The sequence below is a fragment of the Salmo salar genome, chromosome 10, assembly GCF_965601325.2.
Source record: "Salmo salar chromosome 10, fSalSal1, whole genome shotgun sequence".
Taxonomy (NCBI): Eukaryota; Metazoa; Chordata; class Actinopteri; order Salmoniformes; family Salmonidae; genus Salmo; species Salmo salar.
The window spans coordinates 111,777,071-111,798,656 of NC_138300.1; the positions used below are offsets into that span (position 1 = coordinate 111,777,071).

The 21,586-nt window shown below is 43.6% G+C and overlaps 1 protein-coding gene across 1 annotated transcript; it reads right to left on the reverse strand.

Moving 5' to 3' along the window:
• Positions 1-2,389: 2,389 nt before the first annotated feature.
• LOC106561534 (BTB/POZ domain-containing protein kctd15) lies at positions 2,390-10,973 on the reverse strand. Its single transcript, XM_014125601.3, has 5 exons — positions 10,359-10,973; positions 8,666-8,841; positions 7,682-7,826; positions 3,794-4,096; positions 2,390-3,203 (listed from the first exon to the last, which is right to left on the reverse strand). The coding sequence occupies exons 1-5, from the start codon at positions 10,383-10,385 to the stop codon at positions 3,039-3,041; spliced, it is 816 nt and encodes a 271-aa protein (XP_013981076.1). The 5' UTR covers positions 10,386-10,973; the 3' UTR covers positions 2,390-3,038.
• Positions 10,974-21,586: the final 10,613 nt, after the last annotated feature.

Here is a 21,586-nt window from a genome sequence, read left to right on the forward strand (position 1 = left end):
TGTTTTAATCTTTTGCAGAGACTCTCAAAAATAAAAATGCATTCTGCCAATAGCGAGTACCAAACACTGGTCATGCATTCTGCAAGATTGATTGTCTATTGAACAATTTAAAAGTAAATGTTGCCTACAGCCCACACAAATTGTTGTTCAATATTTTGTTTATCAATACATGATTGTGTTTCTGAGATGAAATAGGCTATTATATTGTGCTCCTATCGCACAGCAATACTGTAGCCTACCCATACTGTCAGGCTACCAGCCTATTTGCTTTTGAGCATGGTTGGCTATTGAATGAGCAATGAATAAATGGTAGTCATTATTTATAATTCCTGTGCATCAAACACCTCAATTTCCCCCAAAATAACAATCTTTGCTTGCAATACAGTTGTACCTACGCATGGTCTGAGATTTGCGTGGAGATGCACTTCAAATTTAAAATGGATAAATACCAACCTTTGTGGGAAAACTGGTTTAGTCATTTTTCTGTGCACACACCTTTGATAAATGAGGCCCCAGGTCAAAACCTACAAACACTGATCTGCGTTATGTACGTTTTCCCCAACATATTGATGAGGAAGGAACCATTTCAAAATGAAAGATAATGTTTGCATGTTATGTACTGGGCAAGTACTGAGTTTGGGGGGAAAAAAACAACTCCTAACATGTTCTAAAGGTAGCCTCAGCGATATGACGTAGATGCAGAAAGTGAACCGCAGTGGGTCAATTTCCTCAACAACTAAGAGCGTTGAAGCATGAGGTTCAACTTCTCCACTGTTTTGGTCCCTCGGCTACCATGCTTTGAACAGCGCGAAGCAAACCCGTGCACATGCGCAGATACTGTATGACTGCATCTTGCTCATCTTAATATCTGCTGCTCATGGCAAGATCATTTCTCTGATTCTACCTTTTAATTTACCAAACCATAAGGTGAATGTTGAAGAGAATCCTATTGTTTTGATAGTGGTCAGATAAATGTACCAGGAAGTACTGTGATGTCTGCTATTAAAACACAACATGTATACATACTAGTTCCAGACCTGGGTCCAATACTTTCAAATATGAAATATGAGCTCGATTTAGATTGCCTGGTACAACAGAACCTATGGAATAGTCCCATTTTTAAATGCAAACGCCAAGCTAAATCAAGCCCACCTTAATTACTTTCAAGTATTTGACCCAGGTTTGGCTGATATACATGGTACTTTAGGGTTCCTATTACTATTGGCAGAATAGTGAAACATCTTAAGATTTTTTTTTGTTTAGTTTTTTTGTGTGTTAAAGAAATTGTGCGCCAAATCTAATATTCTATTCAATGGTTCATACATAAAATAATCTCTCCTATTGTAGACGTGAATCTAGATGAATTACCAGGATCCATTTAAAGATATAAGTATCATTATTCAGATTCAACCTCATCACAGAACACAGGGAGCTGGCTCTCTTACACACTCACTCAGGCTAATCAACAATGTTAATGAAGATGACAATTAACAATGCGGTCATAATATTGAGCACCATTCCTATATAGTTTTCTCAAGACCTTAAATTCCATCCGGGACTTTTCAATCAACTGAAAAGTCCATCATTTGCAGAAGTTGCAGCACCGCTTAACAATATCTATTGAGTGATTGACTTTTAATGCTGATGATCAACATCAAAATGTCAATCTGTCACGGCGATCTGTCAAGTCTTTTTTATAATGCTAATGGGATACTACTGCTTCCTTATTTTTTTGGGAGGTCAAAAGCCCTTTTTCAGTTTGACTTTGAAATGACTGTCCATTAAAGGTTTTTAATGCTTTAAATGTATTTTTTACTGTAACATGCATTTGTTTATATAGTGCATAGTTCTAATTGATAAATGAAATAAAGCTGTGGTGTATGTATATTCAAGTTTAGAGTCTGGGTCTTAATCACCCGGCTACTGTATTATGTGTTGAAGGACACATTTTTGTGACTATTTATATTTCCTACTGTCTGTGCATTCAAACCTGACGCATTTCAGGTGATGCAATTTTAGTATTGTTTGTACCTTTGCAAAAAAAACAATAATAAAGAAAGTGATTGAAAAGCACAAATATCCTAATTTCTTTGATGGTGTGTGGCAGGTTGAGTGGCTTATTGTGGTTTTATTGTCCCAGCTATTTGTCTGTCCACGAGAGATTAGGGTCTTCTAAAAAACAAACAGCAGTCGAGACCGTTATCTTTTTGTCAATACGACTTTACAAATGGAAAACATGTTGACTTACCGTAAGCAAACACATATCCTAAATATTAATTGAAATTGCAGTTATAAAAAATCTTAATTATGTGCACTATATCACTCTATTGTCACATAAAATCTACATTTTTCACAAATATATTTATCCTAAAAAGAAAAAGACCCCATATTGTCCATTTAACATTTAATTGTACAAATACCTACACATACAGTATATGACCTATTCAGATTGACCAGTGTAGGAAGTTGTCAAGAAATGCAGCAAGCACACAGAGCCATGTTCTTCCTGTGGCAGAGCAGGACATGGCCATTTTTCACTGTGTTTACACAGGCAGCTCAATTATGATCTTTTGACATTTATTGGTCTTTTGACCAATCAGATCGAAACTTTTTCAATAATTGGGCAAAATATCAGAATTGGGCTGCCGGTATAAATGCAGACAATGTCTCTGAACTGGAGGATCTGGCATACCTGTAGACCCATCCTTAGGCTTGAACAGGAGTCCCCAGTGAAACCTAAGCTGGACCTGAGCACCATATTACTGGAGCTATTTCCTTGTTCCTTGTAGTTGTTAATAGCCCAGAGGTGACTGACCGTTTCCCTTGGAATCGGCAGCAGAAAGAGTTCCATAGACTATTTGAGTCTCAATAGAATCACAACCTTCTCACATCTCGCTTGCCCAATAAACATTGCCATTGGCACATGATATTCCCAAGCATAAAGAGTCGTCCTTCAGTGTTTTGTGTAGATAGGACCTGGAGATGAGCACCGGGGTTGTGGAACATCTTATCTCAGGGGTCCCTCTGTTCCTCCTGACCTAGTCCAGAGGCTCCTGTTTGATCCGGATAGTGGTGGTGGTGCCGATGGACTGACCCCTGTGGAGCTCGCGACACAAGACGTACTCGCTGAACTGGGAGGAGTCAACTCCGCCACCACACGACGCCCTCATGCTGAAGCCCTTCTGGAACAATCTCTCCAGAACCTACAGGGAGCACAGGCGACAGACAGACAGACAGACAGACAGACAGACAAGAGCTTTAGACATTTGACATGAGTTAATCAGAACTATTTGTATAGCACTTTCAATACAGGTAACAAAGGGGTTCACTTCATAAAATAAAAGTACAAACCAAGAAACAAATACAGGAGGAAGGACAATTAAAATCATTGCAATCATACATTAAAAGTATCTTTATAAAAGTGTGTCTTCAACAGGGATTTAAAAACAGGCACTGAATCTATAAGCCTGATCTCCCCTGGAAGACCATTCCAAAGTTCAGGGGCCCTAATTGCAAATGCCTGGTCTCCTTTCATTTTCAACCTAGACTTTGGAATGGTCAACAGTGCCCTGCCAGAGGATCTCAGGCTGCATAGTTATAGTGTGGAGTACGCTATTGTTATACCCTCTTCCTTATACGTATGACGGATTTGACCTAGAACTACACAGCACCTGAACTTAGTTGAGCCGACAGCACTCAAAGTAAAGCTTGGAAGGAACCACATAACAGAGTTGACCTGGAAGGAACCACATCATAACAGCGCTGACCTATGGAACTACATTACCGTCCGTACCTGAACTGAATTGAGCCTGCAGTAGCCGTTGAGCGGAAACCGGATAACATGTGTGGGGTCCTGGTTCCAGCCGGCGTTCACCGAGTTACACATGACGTCTCCGGTCTCGGGGAAGATCTCCTCAATGAGCACCTTCTCCCCGCTGAGGGCAATTCTCTCACCCAGGTCAGGGGTCACTCGGACCACCAGGCACTCGCAGGGCCGGCTCTTCTGGCCCTCCCGCTCCGTCAGCCAGCGCTCCAGCTCGCGGACCATGGGTGTCAGCTGATAGTAACGAGCCTCCTCGTATAGCTGGGGGAAGTCCTGCCATAGTAGAAACAAACACATACTGTTGAAGCAAGGATACATACTGTACACACAACACACGCGTGCACACATACGCTAGAAAGCATAGACGCACCGACAAACACACACACTAATGTTCATAAACAAACTGACATGGGTACAGCCTGATGTGGTTATTTGTTAGCCAACTGCTTTGTCATGGTCCGGATAGATAAACGTGTTTAACTTGATAACAACAAAGGATTTAACTAATACACTGCCTGAAATCAAAGCTAATTTAACTATAATACACACACAGGGTTTAAATTTCAGGATGCCCAGAGGTGTTGGGCACTATTGTAATATATTAGTGCATTCAAAGTATTAAACATATCAGTAACACTTTACTTGAAGAGAACCTAAGGACGGCATAACACAATTACAACTCACACAGACGTCATCTCCAGCCGTGTCCTCAGAGCATGCGCAGACCAGCTGGCTGGTGTGTTTACGGACATATTCCATCAATCCTTATCCCAGTCTGCTGTCCCCACATGCTTCAAGAGGGCCACCATTGTTCCTGTTCCCAAGAAAGCTAAGGTAACTGAGCTAAATGACTACCACCCTGTAGCACTCACTTCTGTCATCATGAGGTGCTTTGAGAGACTAGTCAAGGCTCATATCACCTCCACCCTACCTGACACCCTAGACCCACTCCAATTTGCTTACCGCCACAATTAGTCCACAGATGACGCAATCGCAATCACACTGCCCTAACCCATCTGGACAAGAGGAATACCTATGTAAGAATGCTGTTCATCGACTACAGCTCAGCATTTAACACCATAGTACCCTCCAAACTCGTCATTAAGACCCTGGGTCTCGACCCCGCCCTGTGCAACTGGGTCCTGGACTTCCTGATGGGCCGCCCCCAGGTAGTGAGGGTAGGTAACAACATCTCCACCCCGCTGATCCTCAACACTGGTGTCCCACAAGGGTGCGTTCTCAGCCCTCTCCTGTACTCCCTGTTCACCCACGACTGCGTAGCCATGCACGCCTCCAACTCAATATCATGTTTGCAGACGACACAACAGTGGTAGGCTTGATTAACAACAACGACGAGACGGCCTACAGGGAGGAGGTGAGGGCCCTCGGAGTGTGGTGTCAGGAAAATAACCTCACACTCAATGTCAACAAAACAAAGGAGATGATCGTGGACTTCAGGAAACAGCAGAGGGAGCAGCCCCCTATCCACATCGACGGGACAGTAGTGGAGAGGGTGGAAAGTTTTAAGTTCCTCGGCGTACACATCACAGACAATCTGAAATGGTCCACCCACACAGACAGCGTGGTGAAGAAGGCGCAGCAGCGCCTCTTCAACCTCAGGAGGCTGAAGAAATTCGGCTTGTCACCAAAAACACTCACAAACTTTTACAGATGCACAATCGAGAGCATCCTGTCGGGCTGTATCACCGCCTGGTACGGCAACTGCTCCACCCATAACCTTAAGGCTCTCCAGAGGGTGGTGCGGTCTGCACAACGCATCACCGGGGGCAAACTACCTGCCCTCCAAGACACCTACACCACCCGATGTCACAGGAAGGCCAAAAAGATCATCAAGGACAACAACCACCCGAGCCACTGCCTGTTCACCCCGCTATCATCCAGAAGGCGAGGTCAGTACAGGTGCATCAAAGCTGGGACCGAGAGACTGAAAAACAGCTTCTATCTCAAGGCCATCAGACTGTTAAACAGCCATCACTAACATTGAGGGGCTGCTGCCAACATACTGACTCAACTCCACCCACTTTCATAATGGAAAAATTGATGTAATAAATGTATCACTAGCCACTTTAAACAATGCCACTTTATATCATGTTTACATACCCTACATTACTCATCTCATATGTATATACTGTACTCTATACCATCTACTGCATCTTGCCTATGGCGTTCGGCCATCACTCATTCATATATTTTTATGTACATATTCTTATTCATTCCTTTACACTTGTGTGTATAAGGTAGTTGTTGTGAAATTGTTAGGTTAGATTACTTGTTAGATATTACTGCATGGTCGGAACTAGAAGCACAAGCATTTCGCTACACTCGCATTAACATCTGCTAACCATGTGTATGTGACAAATAACATTTGATTTGATTTGAAGTACATAAGTATTTCCTTCTGTGGAATGTATGTGATGGATTCATTTATACCAAATGTTTATCTCCACACAGAAAACACATCTGTACATCTCACCTCCCCTGTCTTTTCCCCTTGCATGCTCATTATTATGATACTATTGCAGCACACACACACACGCACACACGCACACACACGGCAAGCGGTACCGATGCTCCAAGTCTGGAACCAACAGGAACCTGAACCTCTTCTACCCCAAGACACAAGACTGCTAAATAGTTAGTTAAACAGTTAACCAATAGCTACCCAGACTATCTGCATTGACCCTTTTTGCACTAATCTCTTTTGACTCATCACATTTGATTTGACACACACGCCCCCCCCCCACACACACACACACACACACACACACACACACACACACACACACACACACACACACACACACACACACACACACACACACACACACACACACACACACACACACACACACACACACACACACACACACACACACACAGCAGACACTTCTGTTCATAATTACTGCGTGAGAGATAAAGAGAGAGCTGCTTATTTTTCCCTCTGCATTTTCTCCAAACTGCTTCTGACATCAGGCATACACAGAGCTGCTACACCCTCAGGCTCCTCTCTGTATCAAAGCCTGCCTCCTTAGCTCCCCTCCCTTCATAGGCTTGAAGCGAGGGATAGATGTGTTTTATAAAAGAAGGCTCTATCTGCAGGGCACTTTAGTCATCCTGGGCAAAGCACAGAATAACACAGCTACACTAACTACAGAGAGAGAGAGATGAGTGAGATGCCAGATACACAACCACACACACATATGTAAGCACTCTGGCATACACGCGCACACATACATGCGCACACACACACACGCGCACACATACATGCGCGCACACACACACACACACACACACACACACACACACACACACACACACACACACACACACACATATCACTTTAGCAAAAAACACAGTGTCCCTGCTTCCAGCCATGCAGAATCGACCCCTGTAGGAGCCCAGGGCAAAATGGAGACCTGATTAAAGTGTCAGAAAGCTACAGAGTTTACACACACATAGCGCTTATAGAGGTACACAGTGATAGAATGAAGATAAAGATGTGTTTCTGGGCAGAGCAGAATAATTCTATGACTTTACGGTCATGTTTGCATTTGCCTAACCATCCTGAAATCTCTGTGAGAGATACTATGTTTGTAATTGTTTGTATGTGTGGAAATGAGGTGCCTCTGGTTCAGAGACTGTGTTAGCCCGCTGAACAACAGCCTAGGCATTAGCTCAAAGAAATAACAAATCTTCATGGCTAGGGCAAGTTACCTTATTACGCGAGCATAGTTCAACCAAACCACCTTTGTTAGACATACAGTACATAATGTAATGTATTATGTTACTCTTTGAGATGTGAGCTGTAAGAGAGCTGTCCTGTAGTGTGTACTGTACCTTGAAGTCCTCTGGGAGCAGTAGTTTGCAGGTCCTGAGGAAGCTGAGAATGTATCTGAATATGTCTCCATCCCTGTCGATGAAGTAGTGCTGCTTCAAACTGTCCAGTACAATGGGCTCTGTTCCATTAAACAGACGACTGATTCTGGAGAACAGAAAAAGACAATGGTTGAGAGCTCTAAATTCATACTTTGAATCAAGTAGTACTTGAAGTATGTTTAGAAAACCGTAAAACTTGTTTCTAGTGTTTGATCATCACTTACATTGTAGGCAGGAAGTGGGCTACAACTGCATGTTGTTTATTCTAGTATAGAAAATACTAAGGGTTTACTACAACTTCTGAATCACATACTGGGTTATTTACATTTGTCCTCTCTCTCTCCAGAAATCAATGCCAACTGCTTTCTATAAGCCCAGTTACTCATCTTTCTACTTCTCTCCTCTCTGCCTGAGGTGGTCCTCTACTCTTCCAGCAGGAGTGTCACCTCACAGCTCCAGGCTGCTCAGCCTTCTCTCCTCTCTGCCTGAGGTGGTCCTCTACTCTTCCAGCAGGAGTGTCACCTCACAGCTCCAGGCTGCTCAGCCTTGTCTCTCTCTGCCTTCTCTACTCTTTCTTTGTCCTCCAAAAAGCAATTAAAATCTACCCTTTCTTTTCTCTCCAGCCTTTTCTCTCTCTTTTTTGCTAGATCTCTCAAAAATGATCATGGTTACCAAAGGTATTGTTTCAACATGATGTTGTGTGGATTTCTATAAGTGTTTTAGTAATGTATCAGTCATAATGCAGTGTCAGTATGAAGCTGTCCATGAACTTATTGTATCGCTCAATAATATGTTATTTCTCATGAAAAAATATGGTGCCATATGCCACGGTGCCAGATGCATCCCGTATTTGTATTTGTATTTATTATGGATCCCGATTAGCTGCCAAAGCAGCAGCTACTCTTCCTGGGGTCCAGCAAAATGAAGGCAGTTGAATTGCCTTACCTAGACTCTGGGTATTTAGTGAGAGTCCCCAGGCTGCTGGTGTACATGTGTCCTCCCACATCAATGTGGACCGGTGCATTGGCTTTAGTCAGCTGGGCCGGTGATGGTATGCCCTGGGCATTCATTGGAGAAACTGGAGAACGACTCATAGACATCCTGGACATGCTCCTTCCCTCCTACAGCAACACATGGAAACAGATAGTCTTTGTATTAGAAGTGTGTACTGTATCTGCCCTGAGAGTAGTAAAGTGAAAAATAGTGAAATGTCTACTTTTCATTAAAGGCCCAGTGCAGTCAAAAACGTGATTTGCCTGTGTTTTATATATATACCTTATGAGGTTGAAATAATACTGTTAAATTGTGAAAATTATGCTAATGCCCTTTTAGTGTAAGAGCTGCTTGAAAAGACCGCCTAAAATTCCAGCCTGTTTTGGTGGGATGGAGTTTTGGCCTGGCTGGTGACATCACCAGGCATAACAGCCAGTTTTCAGTTTTCCCCTCCCCACTCAGACCTCTCCCAGACAGTCCTAGTAAAATTCTTGCTTGAGAAATTGCTCTTTGCTAAGAAGCTATTTTTGTTTCTATCTTTACCATTTTAATTTAAAACAATCGCAGTAAGGTACTTAATTGTTACCTAGAAATGCTTTGATATTGAGATAAAAACGGCTGCATTGGACCTTTAAAGTTAGGCTACTGATGAAGTAATGACATGAAGTAGTAGCAAATGAGGTGCAAGACTGTACAGTAGTTTAGACTATAGTAGGGCTAGCAGCCAATCAAACTGTTTCAGAGATACAATAAGCCTGAACGTTCCCCAATTAACATGAATACAATATTCATGGCCTGCAGACAGTAGTTGAAGTTTCCCACATTGAAGGAACAGAGGGCATTCATGACCCCAGGGCACTGGGTAAAGTGCAGCTTCTGGACAAATTGAAACAACCAACCCCCCACCAAGTCTCTCCATTGTAAAGAGGTTCTTTGAACCATAAAGGTGAACAGGAGGTGAACTTCATTCAGTGTTTTGCCAGGGGAAAGATGCCTGGGGCTGCTGAACAGAACACACAGAGTCCTCATTTCCAGGGTGTTATCTCCTCTGCTTAGCCAGAAACCAGTATTTTAAGAAATCGATTTAAAAAGAAAAACATTTCATGTTATAAAACCAAAAGGAAACTACATACATTTCACCCATATTTTCCCCATATTCTGAGATGTAATATTCCTTACTGTACATATTATTTCACACATGAATTCAATCAAGAACACATGTATTGAATAGAAAGAGTAACGAATAGCCTATAATAACGTTCTAAAAGCAAGTTTGGGCTTGATATACTCTAGGCTATTCCCCCAAACGCTCTCAGTTCTGACAGCACGGCAATAAACGGTGAATAACAATTTAGGACGTAATTGGGGATTCTATCAGTCACTGAAGTTTGCGTTCTCCTGCGTTTCGGTAAAATATAACAAATATGTCACAATCCACTGGTATCCAAATAGAGCTACCGCCGGCTCACTTTTCTTGGTGTGTGGAGTCCAAACGTTTGAAAACGTTGTGGTTTAATCACGGAAAATATACACCAACGCAATGATTTTATAGAGTAGCTGTGTCTTTAAGATTCTACTGTAGTGTCAGACAGACTACATGTTCTCCACCAAATAAAACTACAAATGAAACATATTGCGTCCTTACCTGGGAGGACACGGATACAGAAGACATAGGAATCTCTTCTCCCTTCCGATTTTATCTCTGTTTATGTCAGTTGGGTCGTCGTTTGCTTTAAATCCGTCTTTGTCCGAGCCTTGCTTTTTCTGATATGATGAATCCGTCGAGTTTTATGAGAAGAAAGCTAGTCCGTCTCTAAATAAAAGGAGGGCTAGTAGAATTCTTGCCCTAGGCTATTCAAACGCCCGAAGGGCAAGGATTAGGTTACAATAGAGCAGCTTTTTATCTCTCGCCTCAACTCGTTTCAAGATGAAAATTTGATCCCCCGTTTCTTATTTCACAAGTAAATTTGATTTTACCAAAAATATCGCGGTTTATTTCCAACGGAGAGCGGTCTGGTCTGCTGCACGGGTAACGGTGTTCGGTTCAATCTTGCTCCGTATCAGATTAGTGTCATAATTCACTCAACCGATTTACCAGTGTTAATAACTGGCAGTGTGTATAAAAAAAACATACGTTTAACTTGTTGATACAATGTCTACTAAAGTAGACTACGGTCAATATCAATCAAACTATAAAATGATAGGTTCCGCTCAGAACTGACGCACAAAGCGTGCGCAGATCTTCTCTGTCCTGTAGTATTCTCTTCTCTGGCCCCAATCAGAGGTGTCATGCCCATAGGGGGCAATGGGGCACGTGCCCCCTCAGATTTGTCCTGTTTAAAAAATATAATATATATATATATATATATATACATACACACACATGAAAACATATATACATATACACACATATACATATATATATATATATATACACACACATATATAAATATATAACATGTGTTTGTTTCTCTGTAATACTACTAGTCACCTATCAATTTTAAGAAGTTGGCTTTAGCCCACATAGGTTCCCAACTTAATTACTATTTACCAAGAAGCCATTTCAGGCTTTCAATCAAATTAGAGTAGCTAGCTTGTCTAACTATCTTAGCTGGCATGCCTGCTGACATGGTAGACTTTAGAAAAGCAAGCAATAACTAAATGTACTGAATAAGACTCATTTCGTTCAATCCTTTACTCAGATTTGAGCAGAGATGCAGAGAAGCATATTTATTTTCTTTTTAAAACGAACCACCAGTGAGGAGGATACACAGTTCAATAGGTATGCTTAGATATGCAGAAAAATTGTACGTTTTTTACTTAGAATTAACCACACTCATTACGGCTCTAGATTGCAGGAAAAGCTGTTTCAGGTGTTTGAAAAATGAACATTTGTCCAACTTCTGGACGGGACCACCACCCAGCCATTCTTACATACTTTGGGCCCCATTCGATTTTTTGAGTGTGTGACGCCCCTGTCCCCAATAGCTAATATTCTAACATCAAACATCCCCCTGGCATTGAAGCCAAATTACATCTATCGTCATGCATTATGCCATTGCAAAAGGCCCCCTTTCAGGTGCCTCCGGTCAAATGCACCATTTCAATTATTGTGCGCTGTTAGATGGAGATGTTTGCCCCCAGCGCTTGCAGGCAGATCCGTTTTACTCCTCAAACACAAGCTCAGTTTGGTATGCTATTGGTAACAAAATATAGGCCAATTTTAAATCTGTTGCAATCCATCAAAATTGGTCAAAGCATGATCTATTCATATGGTCACCACTTTGGGTTCCATTGCACACAGCATTGCAGAGAAATTCCAAATGTTTGATTATTTGTGTACTTCTTTGACATTTCACTGCATTGCTATGAGCTAATAACATAAGCATTTCGCTGCACCCACTATAACATCTGCTAAACTGTGCACACAACCAATAAACTCTGATTTGATGTTGATTTGAAAAGCTGTGATGTCCCTTTTTGCATGCTTAGAATATTAATACAATTGAGAAAAAATATCTAAAACGTATGGGAAATTGATATACAGTACCAGTAAAACGTTTGGACACACCTACTCATTCCAGGGTTTTTCTACTATTTTCAACATTGTAGAATAAAAGTGAAGACATCAGAACTATGAAATAACACATATGGAATCATGTAGTAACCAAAAAGGGTAGTCACCCTTTGCATTGATGACAGCTTTGCACACTCTTGGCAATTTCTCAACCAGCTTCATAAGGTGGAATGCATTTCAATTAACAGGGGTGCCTTGTTAAAAGTTAATTTGTGGAATTTCTTTCCTTCTTAATGCGTTTGAGCCAATCAGTTGTGTTGTGACAAGGTACAGTTTGAGCCAATCAGTTCTGTTGTGACATTGTAGGGGTGGTATACAGAAGATAGCCCTATTCGGTTAAAGACTAAATCCATATTATGGCAAGAACAGCTCAAATAAGCAAAGAGAAACAACAGTCCATTACTTTAAGACATGAAGGTCCCTCAATCTGGAAAACATCAAGAACTTTGAAAGTTTCTTGTGCAGTCACAAAAACCATCAAGCGCTATGATGAAACTAGCTCTCATGAGGACTGCCACAGGAAAGGAAGACCCAGAGTTACCTCTGCTGCAGAGAATAAGTTCATTAGAGTTACCAGCCTCAGAAATTGCAGCCCAAATAAATGCTTCACAGAGTTCAAGTAACAGACACATCTCAACATCAACTGTTTAGAGGAGGCTGCGTCAATCAGCCCTTTATGGTCGAATTCCTGCAAAGTAACCACTACTAAAGGACACCAATAATAAGAAGAGACTTGCTTGGGCCAAGAAACACGAGCAATGGACATTAGACCGGTGGAAATCTGTCCTTTGGTCTGGTGAGTCCAAATGTGAGATTTTTGTTTCCAACCACTGTGTCTTTGTGAGCCGCAGAGCAGGTGAACAGAGGATCTCCGCATGTGCGGTTCCCACCGTGAAGCATGGAGGAGGACGTGTGATGGTGCTTTGCTGGTGACACTGTCAGTGATTTGTTTAGACTTCAAGGCACACTTAACCAGCATGGCTACCCAAGCATTCTGCAGCGATACGCCATTCCATCTGGTTTGCGCTTAGTGGGGCTATAATTTGTTTTTCAACAGGACAATGACCAAACACACTTTCAGGTTGTGTTAGGGGCTATTTGATCAAGAAGGAGAGTGATGGAGTGCTGCATCAGATGCCCTGGTCTCCACAATCACCTGACCTCTACCCAATTGAGATGGTTTGGGATGAGTTGGACCGCAGAGTGAAGGAAAAGCAGCCAACAAGTGCTCAGCATATGTGTGAACTCCTTCAAGACTGTTGGAAAAGCATTCCTCATGAAGCTGGTTGAGAGAATGCCAAGAGTGTGCAAAGCTGTCATCATGACAAAGGGTGGCTACTTTGAAGAATCTCAAATATAAAATATATTTTAATGTGTTTAATAAGTGTTTTGGCTACTACATGGTTCCATATGTGTTATTTCATAGTGTTGATATCTTCACTATTATTCTACAATGTAGAAAATAGTCAAAATAAAGAAAAACTCTTGAATGAGTAGGTGTGTCCACACATTTGACTGGTACTGTATACAGCACAGATATAAATTGCCCATATGTTTAGATTTATTGTCAACTAGTTTTTCTCAATTGTATTAATATTCTAAGGATGCATGACAAAACATTTTGAGAGCACACAAAAAAATAATGTCTGGCATAAAAATGAACCTGAAAAATATACATAGGCTAGCCTAACTGAACCATTTCAAGCATTGCCCAATGCATTTCCTCTCTTATGAAGCTACGAGTGAGAAGGATGAGATGGACATAAAACTCATTGCTTTATTAATTTCCAATTTATTTTACATGAAAGTCATGCATTCTCTTCATCGGTGTAATCAAACTAGGAAATAGAGCAATCCATACACACAACGTCTGTTCGACACCAAGACTCCAGTGTTAAATCCTGTTCTTCCATTTGTTTTTGCCCCAGGGTGATGCTGTGCATGTGTCTTACTCTGCATTAGTGCAAACCAACAGAAGGACTTGATTCTGTCTCTGTTCCAAATGGCACCCTATTCTCTGTATAGTGCACTACTATTGACCAGATCCCATAGGGCTTTGATCAAATGTAGTGCACTATATAGGGAACAGGGTGTCATTTGGGACATACTATTCTCTTTTTTTTCTACTTAAAAGAAACCCTGCAGTTAGTTCAATTAGATGACGTATGAGAAAGATGTTGTGAATTTACAGATTTAAATAGCTGGCAAAGTCACCCCAGGCACTGGCAGTTAATTTTCTTAATTTATGAATTTTATGCTGAATGTCTGATGTGAGAAGGATGTGGAAAGAGAAGAAACAGATCAGTTGTCTTTATGTCCTAAGAGCTGATGGCTCAAATGAAATATATCTTGTCTCATTTCCTATGCGCCAATACAAGGCAGCAGAGTGCCCCCCCTCCAGACACTGGGGGGAGGGGGCCTGCAGCCCCCCAGGGCTAGGGGAGTGAGACACGGCTCTATTGTACACTGAACATTTTGAAATTAATTAAAATGGTCATATTTCTGTCACTTCCTTAAATCAGATGTGGAAAAACAACATATAAATGTTTTATTGAAATGGCTTGTTAATCATGGTAACGGTGCTTGAAAACCCAAACAAAAATGTACATGTATATTGGCAGTGTAAGGCTAGGAGATTTAAATAATTTGTCATACAACACTTCTGCACAGACATGTAGAACAATTGTACATTAACTCTTTACACTTAGTGTGATCATCTGTACTGTAACGAGGCCCATACAATTACCCAGAAAACCTCAAACATATGTTTCAATGTACATTACCAACCGATTCAAAGATCATGAACCCACAGATACATCTGGAAGGCCATATGTGATGAACCGAGATATTATACAGTAATGCCACTCAACTCTATATATTTTCCCTGTCCCTTATTTCCTGTGTTTCTGTATTTTAGAAATATATTGTAACAAGTCTGTTGCATGCAAAATACAAAACAAGTAGAGAGAGATATCTTGTTGATTGTTGAGAGGATGTTGTATGTAGGCTGTTTGCCAGTCAATAAAAGTGCATTTGACAAAAAGTACATCAGTTTTAACACTATAAAAAGCATTATGACTAAAAGCTGTATAACCCCGGGGCCTCACTAGTGGCGCAGTGGTCTAAGGCACTGCATTGCAGTGCTTGAGGCGTTACTACAGAAACGGGTTCGATCCTAGGCTGTGTCACAGTCGGCCGTGACAGGGGACCCATGAGGCGGCGCACAATTGTCCCAGGGTCGTCCGAGTTAGGGGAGGGTTTGGCCGGCCGGGATTTCCTTGTACCATCGCACTCTAGCAACTCCTTGTGGCAGGCCGGGTGCCTGCAAGCTGACCTCGGTTGCCAGCTGGACGGTGTTTCCTCCGACACATTGGTGCGGCTGGCTTCTGGGTTAAGCGAGCAGTGTGTCAAGAAGCACAGCGGCTTGGCAGGGTCGTGTTTTGGAGGACGCATGGCTCTCTACCTTCGCCTCTCCCGAGTCCGTAGGGGAGTTGCAGCGATGGGACAAGACTAACTACCAGTTAGATATCACGAAATTGAGGAGAAAAAAGGGGTAAAAGAGAAAACAAATCTGTACAACCTATGCTCAAAGTAATCAATTCAAATCATAATTGTAACCAGATGTAAATAAGAAATACATCTGTGTCTGTACAGTAAGGGAAAAAAGTATTTGATCCCCTGCTGATTTTGTATGTTTGCCCACTGACAAAGAAATGATCAGTCTATAATTTTAATGGTAGGTTTATTTGAATAGTGAGAGACAGAATAAAAACAAAAAAATCCAGAAAAACGCATGTCAGAAATGTTATAAATTGATTTGCATTTTAATGAGGGAAATAAGTATTTGACCCCCTCTCAATCAGAAAGATTTCTGGCTCCCAGGTGTCTTTATACAGGTAACGAGCTGAGATTAGGAGCACACTCTTAAAGGGAGTGCTCCTAATCTCAGTTTGTTACCTGTATAAAAGACACCTGTCCACAGAAGCAATCAATCAATCAGATTCCAAACTCTCCACCATGGCCAAGACCAAAGAGCTCTCCAAGGATGTCAGGGAAAAGATTGTAGACCTACACAAGGCTGGAATGGGCTACAAGACCATCGCCAAGCAGCTTGGTGAGAAGGTGACAACAGTTGGTGCGATTATTCGCAAATGGAAGAAACACAAAAGAACTGTCAATCTCCCTCGGCCTGGAGCTCCATGCAAGATCTCACCTCGTGGAGTTGCAATGATCATGAGAACGGTGAGGAATCAGCCCAGAACTACACGGGAGGATCTTGTCAATGATCTCAAGGCAGCTGGGACCATAGTCACCAAGAAAACAATTGGTAACACACTACGCCGTGAAGGACTGAAATCCTGCAGCGCCCGCAAGGTCCCCCTGCTCAAGAAAGCACATATACATGCCCGTCTGAAGTTTGCCAATGAACATCGGAATGATTCAGAGGACAACTGGGTGAAAGTGTTGTGGTCAGATGAGACCAAAATGGAGCTCTTTGACATCAACTCAACTCGCCGTGTTTGGAGGAGGAGGAATGCTGCCTATGACTCCAAGAACACCATCCCCAACGTCAAACATGGAGGTGGAAACATTATGCTTTGGGGGTGTTTTTCTGCTAAGGGGACAGGACAACTTTACCGCATCAAAGGGACGATGGACGGGGCCATGTACCGTCAAATCTTGGGTGAGAACCTCCTTCCCTCAGCCAGGGCATTGAAAATGGGTCGTGGATGGGTATTCCAGCATGACAATGACCCAAAACACACGGCCAAGACAACAAAGGAGTGGCTCAAGAAGAAGCACATTAAGGTCCTGGAGTGGCCTAGCCAGTCTCCAGACCTTAATCCCATAGAAAATCTGTGGAGGGAGCTGAAGGTCCGAGTTGCCAAACGACAGCCTCGAAACCGTAATGACTTGGAGAAGATCTGCAAAGAGGAGTGGGACAAAATCCCTCCTGAGATGTGTGCAAACCTGGTGGCCAACTACGAGAAACGTCTGACCTCTGTGATTGCCAACAAGGGTTTTGCCACCAAGTACTAAGTCATGTTTTGCAGAGGGGGTCAAATACTTATTTCCCTCATTAATAAGTAAATAATTTTATAACATTTTTGACATGCGTTTTTCTGGATTTTTTTGTTGTTATTCTGTCTCTCACTGTTCAAATAAACCTACCATTAAAATTATAGACTGATCATTTCTTTGTCAGTGGGCAAACGTACAAAATCAGCAGGGTATCAAATACTTTTTTCCCTAACTGTAGTGCTTATTCAAGGCCCACAAGATAACAATCTCTTCCGTAGTGTTCATATTAATAAATCTCAAATGAATCATCTCAACCTGGCACTCCAGCCAGTACCTCAGTACTGAAAGGGCTTGGGGTACTTAAACATCCATGTAGTAAAGGTCATAGACCCTCTGTCTCTCTGTGCTGTTCAAAGTATATCTGAGCAACGGTGAAAGAAGTCCTTTCTGCCTTGACGTTGGCAGGCACCCGATGCTCTGTAGCAGGAAGTTGGCCTCCTCCGTCATGTTCTCAAACTTCCCGATGAAGTCATGGTGCAGCAGGCAAGGGCTGCAGAGCTGGCTGACTGGCTTCCTGTGGATGTCCATGCTGCCTCGCGTCCAACATGTACTGGACAAACTCCCTGAAGGTGACCCCATCGCCGGTCCTCAGGGCGGAGAGCGAGGCCTTGGCCCGGTACTGGGAGATGATGGGCCGGCCGAATGCTGAGTGGAAGTACCCGTTGGAGCGCTCAAACTTATCGCAGCCCCTCTAATGGCTCACATACAAAGAGGACCTTGGTGTAGGAGCAGAGGCGCTCTGCCAGAACCGCATGGTCATAGGCGTCCAGTCGGCAGAGCTGGTTTGCGAAGTGGGCATCGTTGTGGGCGGTGCACCTCACAATATTGCAGGCCTGACCTATTATTAATAAAAAAATATATGAATAGTTATTTGGGGCTGTATGCATCTAGCACCTCAGAGTAGGAGTTCTGACTTCGGACGTGTTCTGCCTTTTAGATCACGATGAATAAAATTACATGGACAGGGGGACCTCTAGATCAGCCCTGAACATGAGTTGCAATGAAATACAATTATACGTGTAAATCACCTACTGTAGTGACATGTACTGTAAATTAAATTAACCACTATAGTTACAATGCCTGTCCACCACAAAGACGCGGAACACCTGAAGGCAGGACACAGGGTGTTCTGTGATACCAGGCTGGTATTTGGAGCAGACTTCCCTCAGCAGGTGGCGGCAGGACACCTGGGTTTGGGCCATACCCTGTAACCGATGGTACTCCTCACCAGTGGGGACGCGACTAGGGGTTAGAGATCCATTCTTTAGCAGCAGCTTCCTGTGGCGTTTGGTGACCAGTGACCTGGAGCTCTCAGCTGGGTCTCCAGAGGTTGGAGTGACTGGGTTGGGCAGCCACTGTAAGGATGGGGGCTGCCTGGGGCTAGGAATAAGGAAGCTGGGGTTAGAGGACATCTCTTCCCCTCGACATTTGATGAGGTATTCCAGATCGGGAGAATGAAAGAACTTGAGGTCCTTTACGTTACCACAATCACACCATGAGTAGTTAATCATGAGACATACCCCTCCACCTCTGTGTTTCCCAGAGAGTTCCTTCTTCCTGTCCGCACGATGAACGAAGAACCATGCTGGCTGTATGGACGGGGACATTATATCCCTAGAGAGCCATGATTCCGTAAAAGAGAGTATGTTACAGTTCCTTATGTCTCTTTGGAAGGAGATCCTCATCCTGAGCTTGTCTACTTTATTGTCTAGGGACTGAACGTTAGTGAGTAATATTGTCTGAAGACAAGAACCCTACTTCTCCTCCCTCTTCTCTGGCACCAATGTTTTGGTAGAGCACCCTGGATTAATGGGGTTTCCTCGGTAAGTTCAAACAAAAGATCCAAGTCAGGTGAGTGACCGCCGATCTAATTTCCCAAAGTTATTTGTCTAAGTAATAATGCTAGAAAAAAAAACATGGATAGACGGCAGCATTCGAGCAAAACTGAAAGTGTGAATCACCGCATTTAACCACGACAAGGTGACTGGGATCATGGCCATGTACACTGAGTGTACAAAACATTAAGGACACCTTCCTAATATTGAGTTGCAACCCCCCTTTTTTCCAACACTCTTGAAGGAGTTCCCACATATGCTGAGCACTTGTTGGATGCTTTTCCTTCACTCTGCGGTCCAACTCATCCCAAACCATCTCAATTAGGTCAGGTGATTGGAGAGGCAAGGTCATCTGATGCAACACTCCATCACTCTCCATCACTTCTCGTCCCTCCTGAATCCTCCTCCCCCTCCCCCCCACTCCTCCCTCTCTGCGAATGACTTTGTCAACCATTTTGAAAAGAAGGTGTACGACATCCGATCCTCGTTTGTTAAGTCAAACGACACCGCTGGTCCTGCTCACATTGCCCTACCCAATGCTCTGACCTCTTTCTCCCCTCTCTCTCCAGATGAAATCTTGCGACTTGTGACGGCCGGCCGCCCAACAACCTGCCCGCTTGACCCTATCCCCTCCTCTCTTCTCCAGACCATTTCCGGAGACCTTCTCCCTTACCTCACCTCGCTCATCAACTCATCCTTGACCGCTGGCTACGTCCCTTCCGTCTTCAAAAGAGCGAGAGTTGCACCCCTTCTCAAAAAGCCTACACTCGATCCCTCCGATGTCAACAACTACAGACCAGTATCCCTTCTTTCTTTTCTCTCCAAAACTCTTGAGCGTGCCGTCCTTGGCCAGCTCTTTTGCTATCTCTCTCAGAATTACCTTCTTGATCCAAATCAGTCAGGTTTCAAGACTGGTCATTCAACTGAGACTGCTCTTCTCTGTGTCACGGAGGCTCTCCGCACTGATAAAGCTAACTCTTTCTCCTCTGCTCTCATCCTTCTAGACCTATCTGCTGCCTTTGATACTGTGAACCATCAGATCCTCCTCTCCACCCTCTCCGAGTTGGGCATCTCCGGCGCAGCTCACTCTTGGATTGCGTCCTACCTGACAGGTCGCTCCTACCAGGTGGCGTGGCGAGAATCCGTCTCCGCACCACGTGCTCTCACCACTAGTGTCTCCCAGGGCTCAGTTCTGGGCCCTCTCCTATTCTCGCTATACACCAAGTCACTTGGCTCTGTCATATCCTCACATGGTCTCTCCTATCATTGCTACGCAGACGACACACAATTAATCTTCTCCTTTCCCCCTTCTGATAACCAGGTGACGAATCGCATCTCTCCATGTCTGGCAGACATATCAGTGTGGATGACGGATCACCACCTCAAGCTAAACCTCGGCAAGACGGAGCTGCTCTTCCTCCCGGGGAAGGACTGCCCTTTCCATGATCTCGCCATCACGGTTGACAACTCCATTGTGTCCTCCTCCCAGAGTGCTAAGAGCCTCGGCGTGATCCTGGACAACACCCTGTCGTTCTCCGCTAACATCAAGGCGGTGACCCGATCCTGTAGGTTCATGCTCTACAACATTCACAGAGTACGACCCTGCCTCACACAGGAAGCGGCGCAGGTCTTAATCCAGGCACTTGTCACCTCCCGTCTGGATTACTGCAACTCGCTGTTGGCGGGGCTCCCTGCCTGTGCCATTAAACTCCTACAACTCATCCAGAACGCCATAGCCCGTCTGGTGTTCAACCTTCCCAAGTTCTCTCACGTCACCCCGCACCTCCGCACACTCCACTGGCTTCCAGTTGAAGCTCGCATCTGCTACAAGACCATGGTGCATGCCTACGGAGCTGTGAGGGGAACGGCACCTCCGTACCTTCAGGCTCTGATCAGTCCCTACACCCAAAGAAGGGCACTGCGTTCATCCACCTCTGGCCTGCTCACCTCCCTACCTCTGCGGAAGCACAGTTCCCGCTCAGCCCAGTCAAAACTGTTCGTTGCTCTGGCACCCCAATGGTGGAACAAGCTCCCTCACGACGCCAGGACAGCGGAGTCAATCACCACCTTCCGGAGACACCTGAAACCCCACCTCTTTAAGGAATACCTGGGATAGGATTAAGTAATCCTTGTAACCCTCCCCCCCCTACCCTCCCCCCCCAAAAAAGATATAGATGTACTATTGTAAAGTGGTTGTTCCACTGGATATCATAAGGTGAATGCACCAATTTGTAAGTCGCTCTGGATAAGAGCGTCTGCTAAATGACGTAAATGTAAATGAAAATGTGGTCAAACAGCCCTTTACACAGCCTGGAGGTGTGTTGGGTCATTGTCCTGTTGAAAAACAAATTATAGTCCCACTAAGCGCAAACCAATCAA

Bases quoted from the DNA above. Each gene is read 5' to 3' on its own strand.
- LOC106561534 (XM_014125601.3), bottom strand. From the start codon at position 10,385: ATGTCTTCTGTATCCGTGTCCTCCCAG. The intron at 4,097-7,681 runs GTACAGTACACA...CTACTATGGCAG, and splicing joins TGCTCCCAGAGGACTTCAAG to GACTTCCCCCAGCTATACGA. The intron at 3,204-3,793 runs GTACGGACGGTA...TGCTCCCTGTAG, and splicing joins GCAGGCTCAATTCAGTTCAG to GTTCTGGAGAGATTGTTCCA.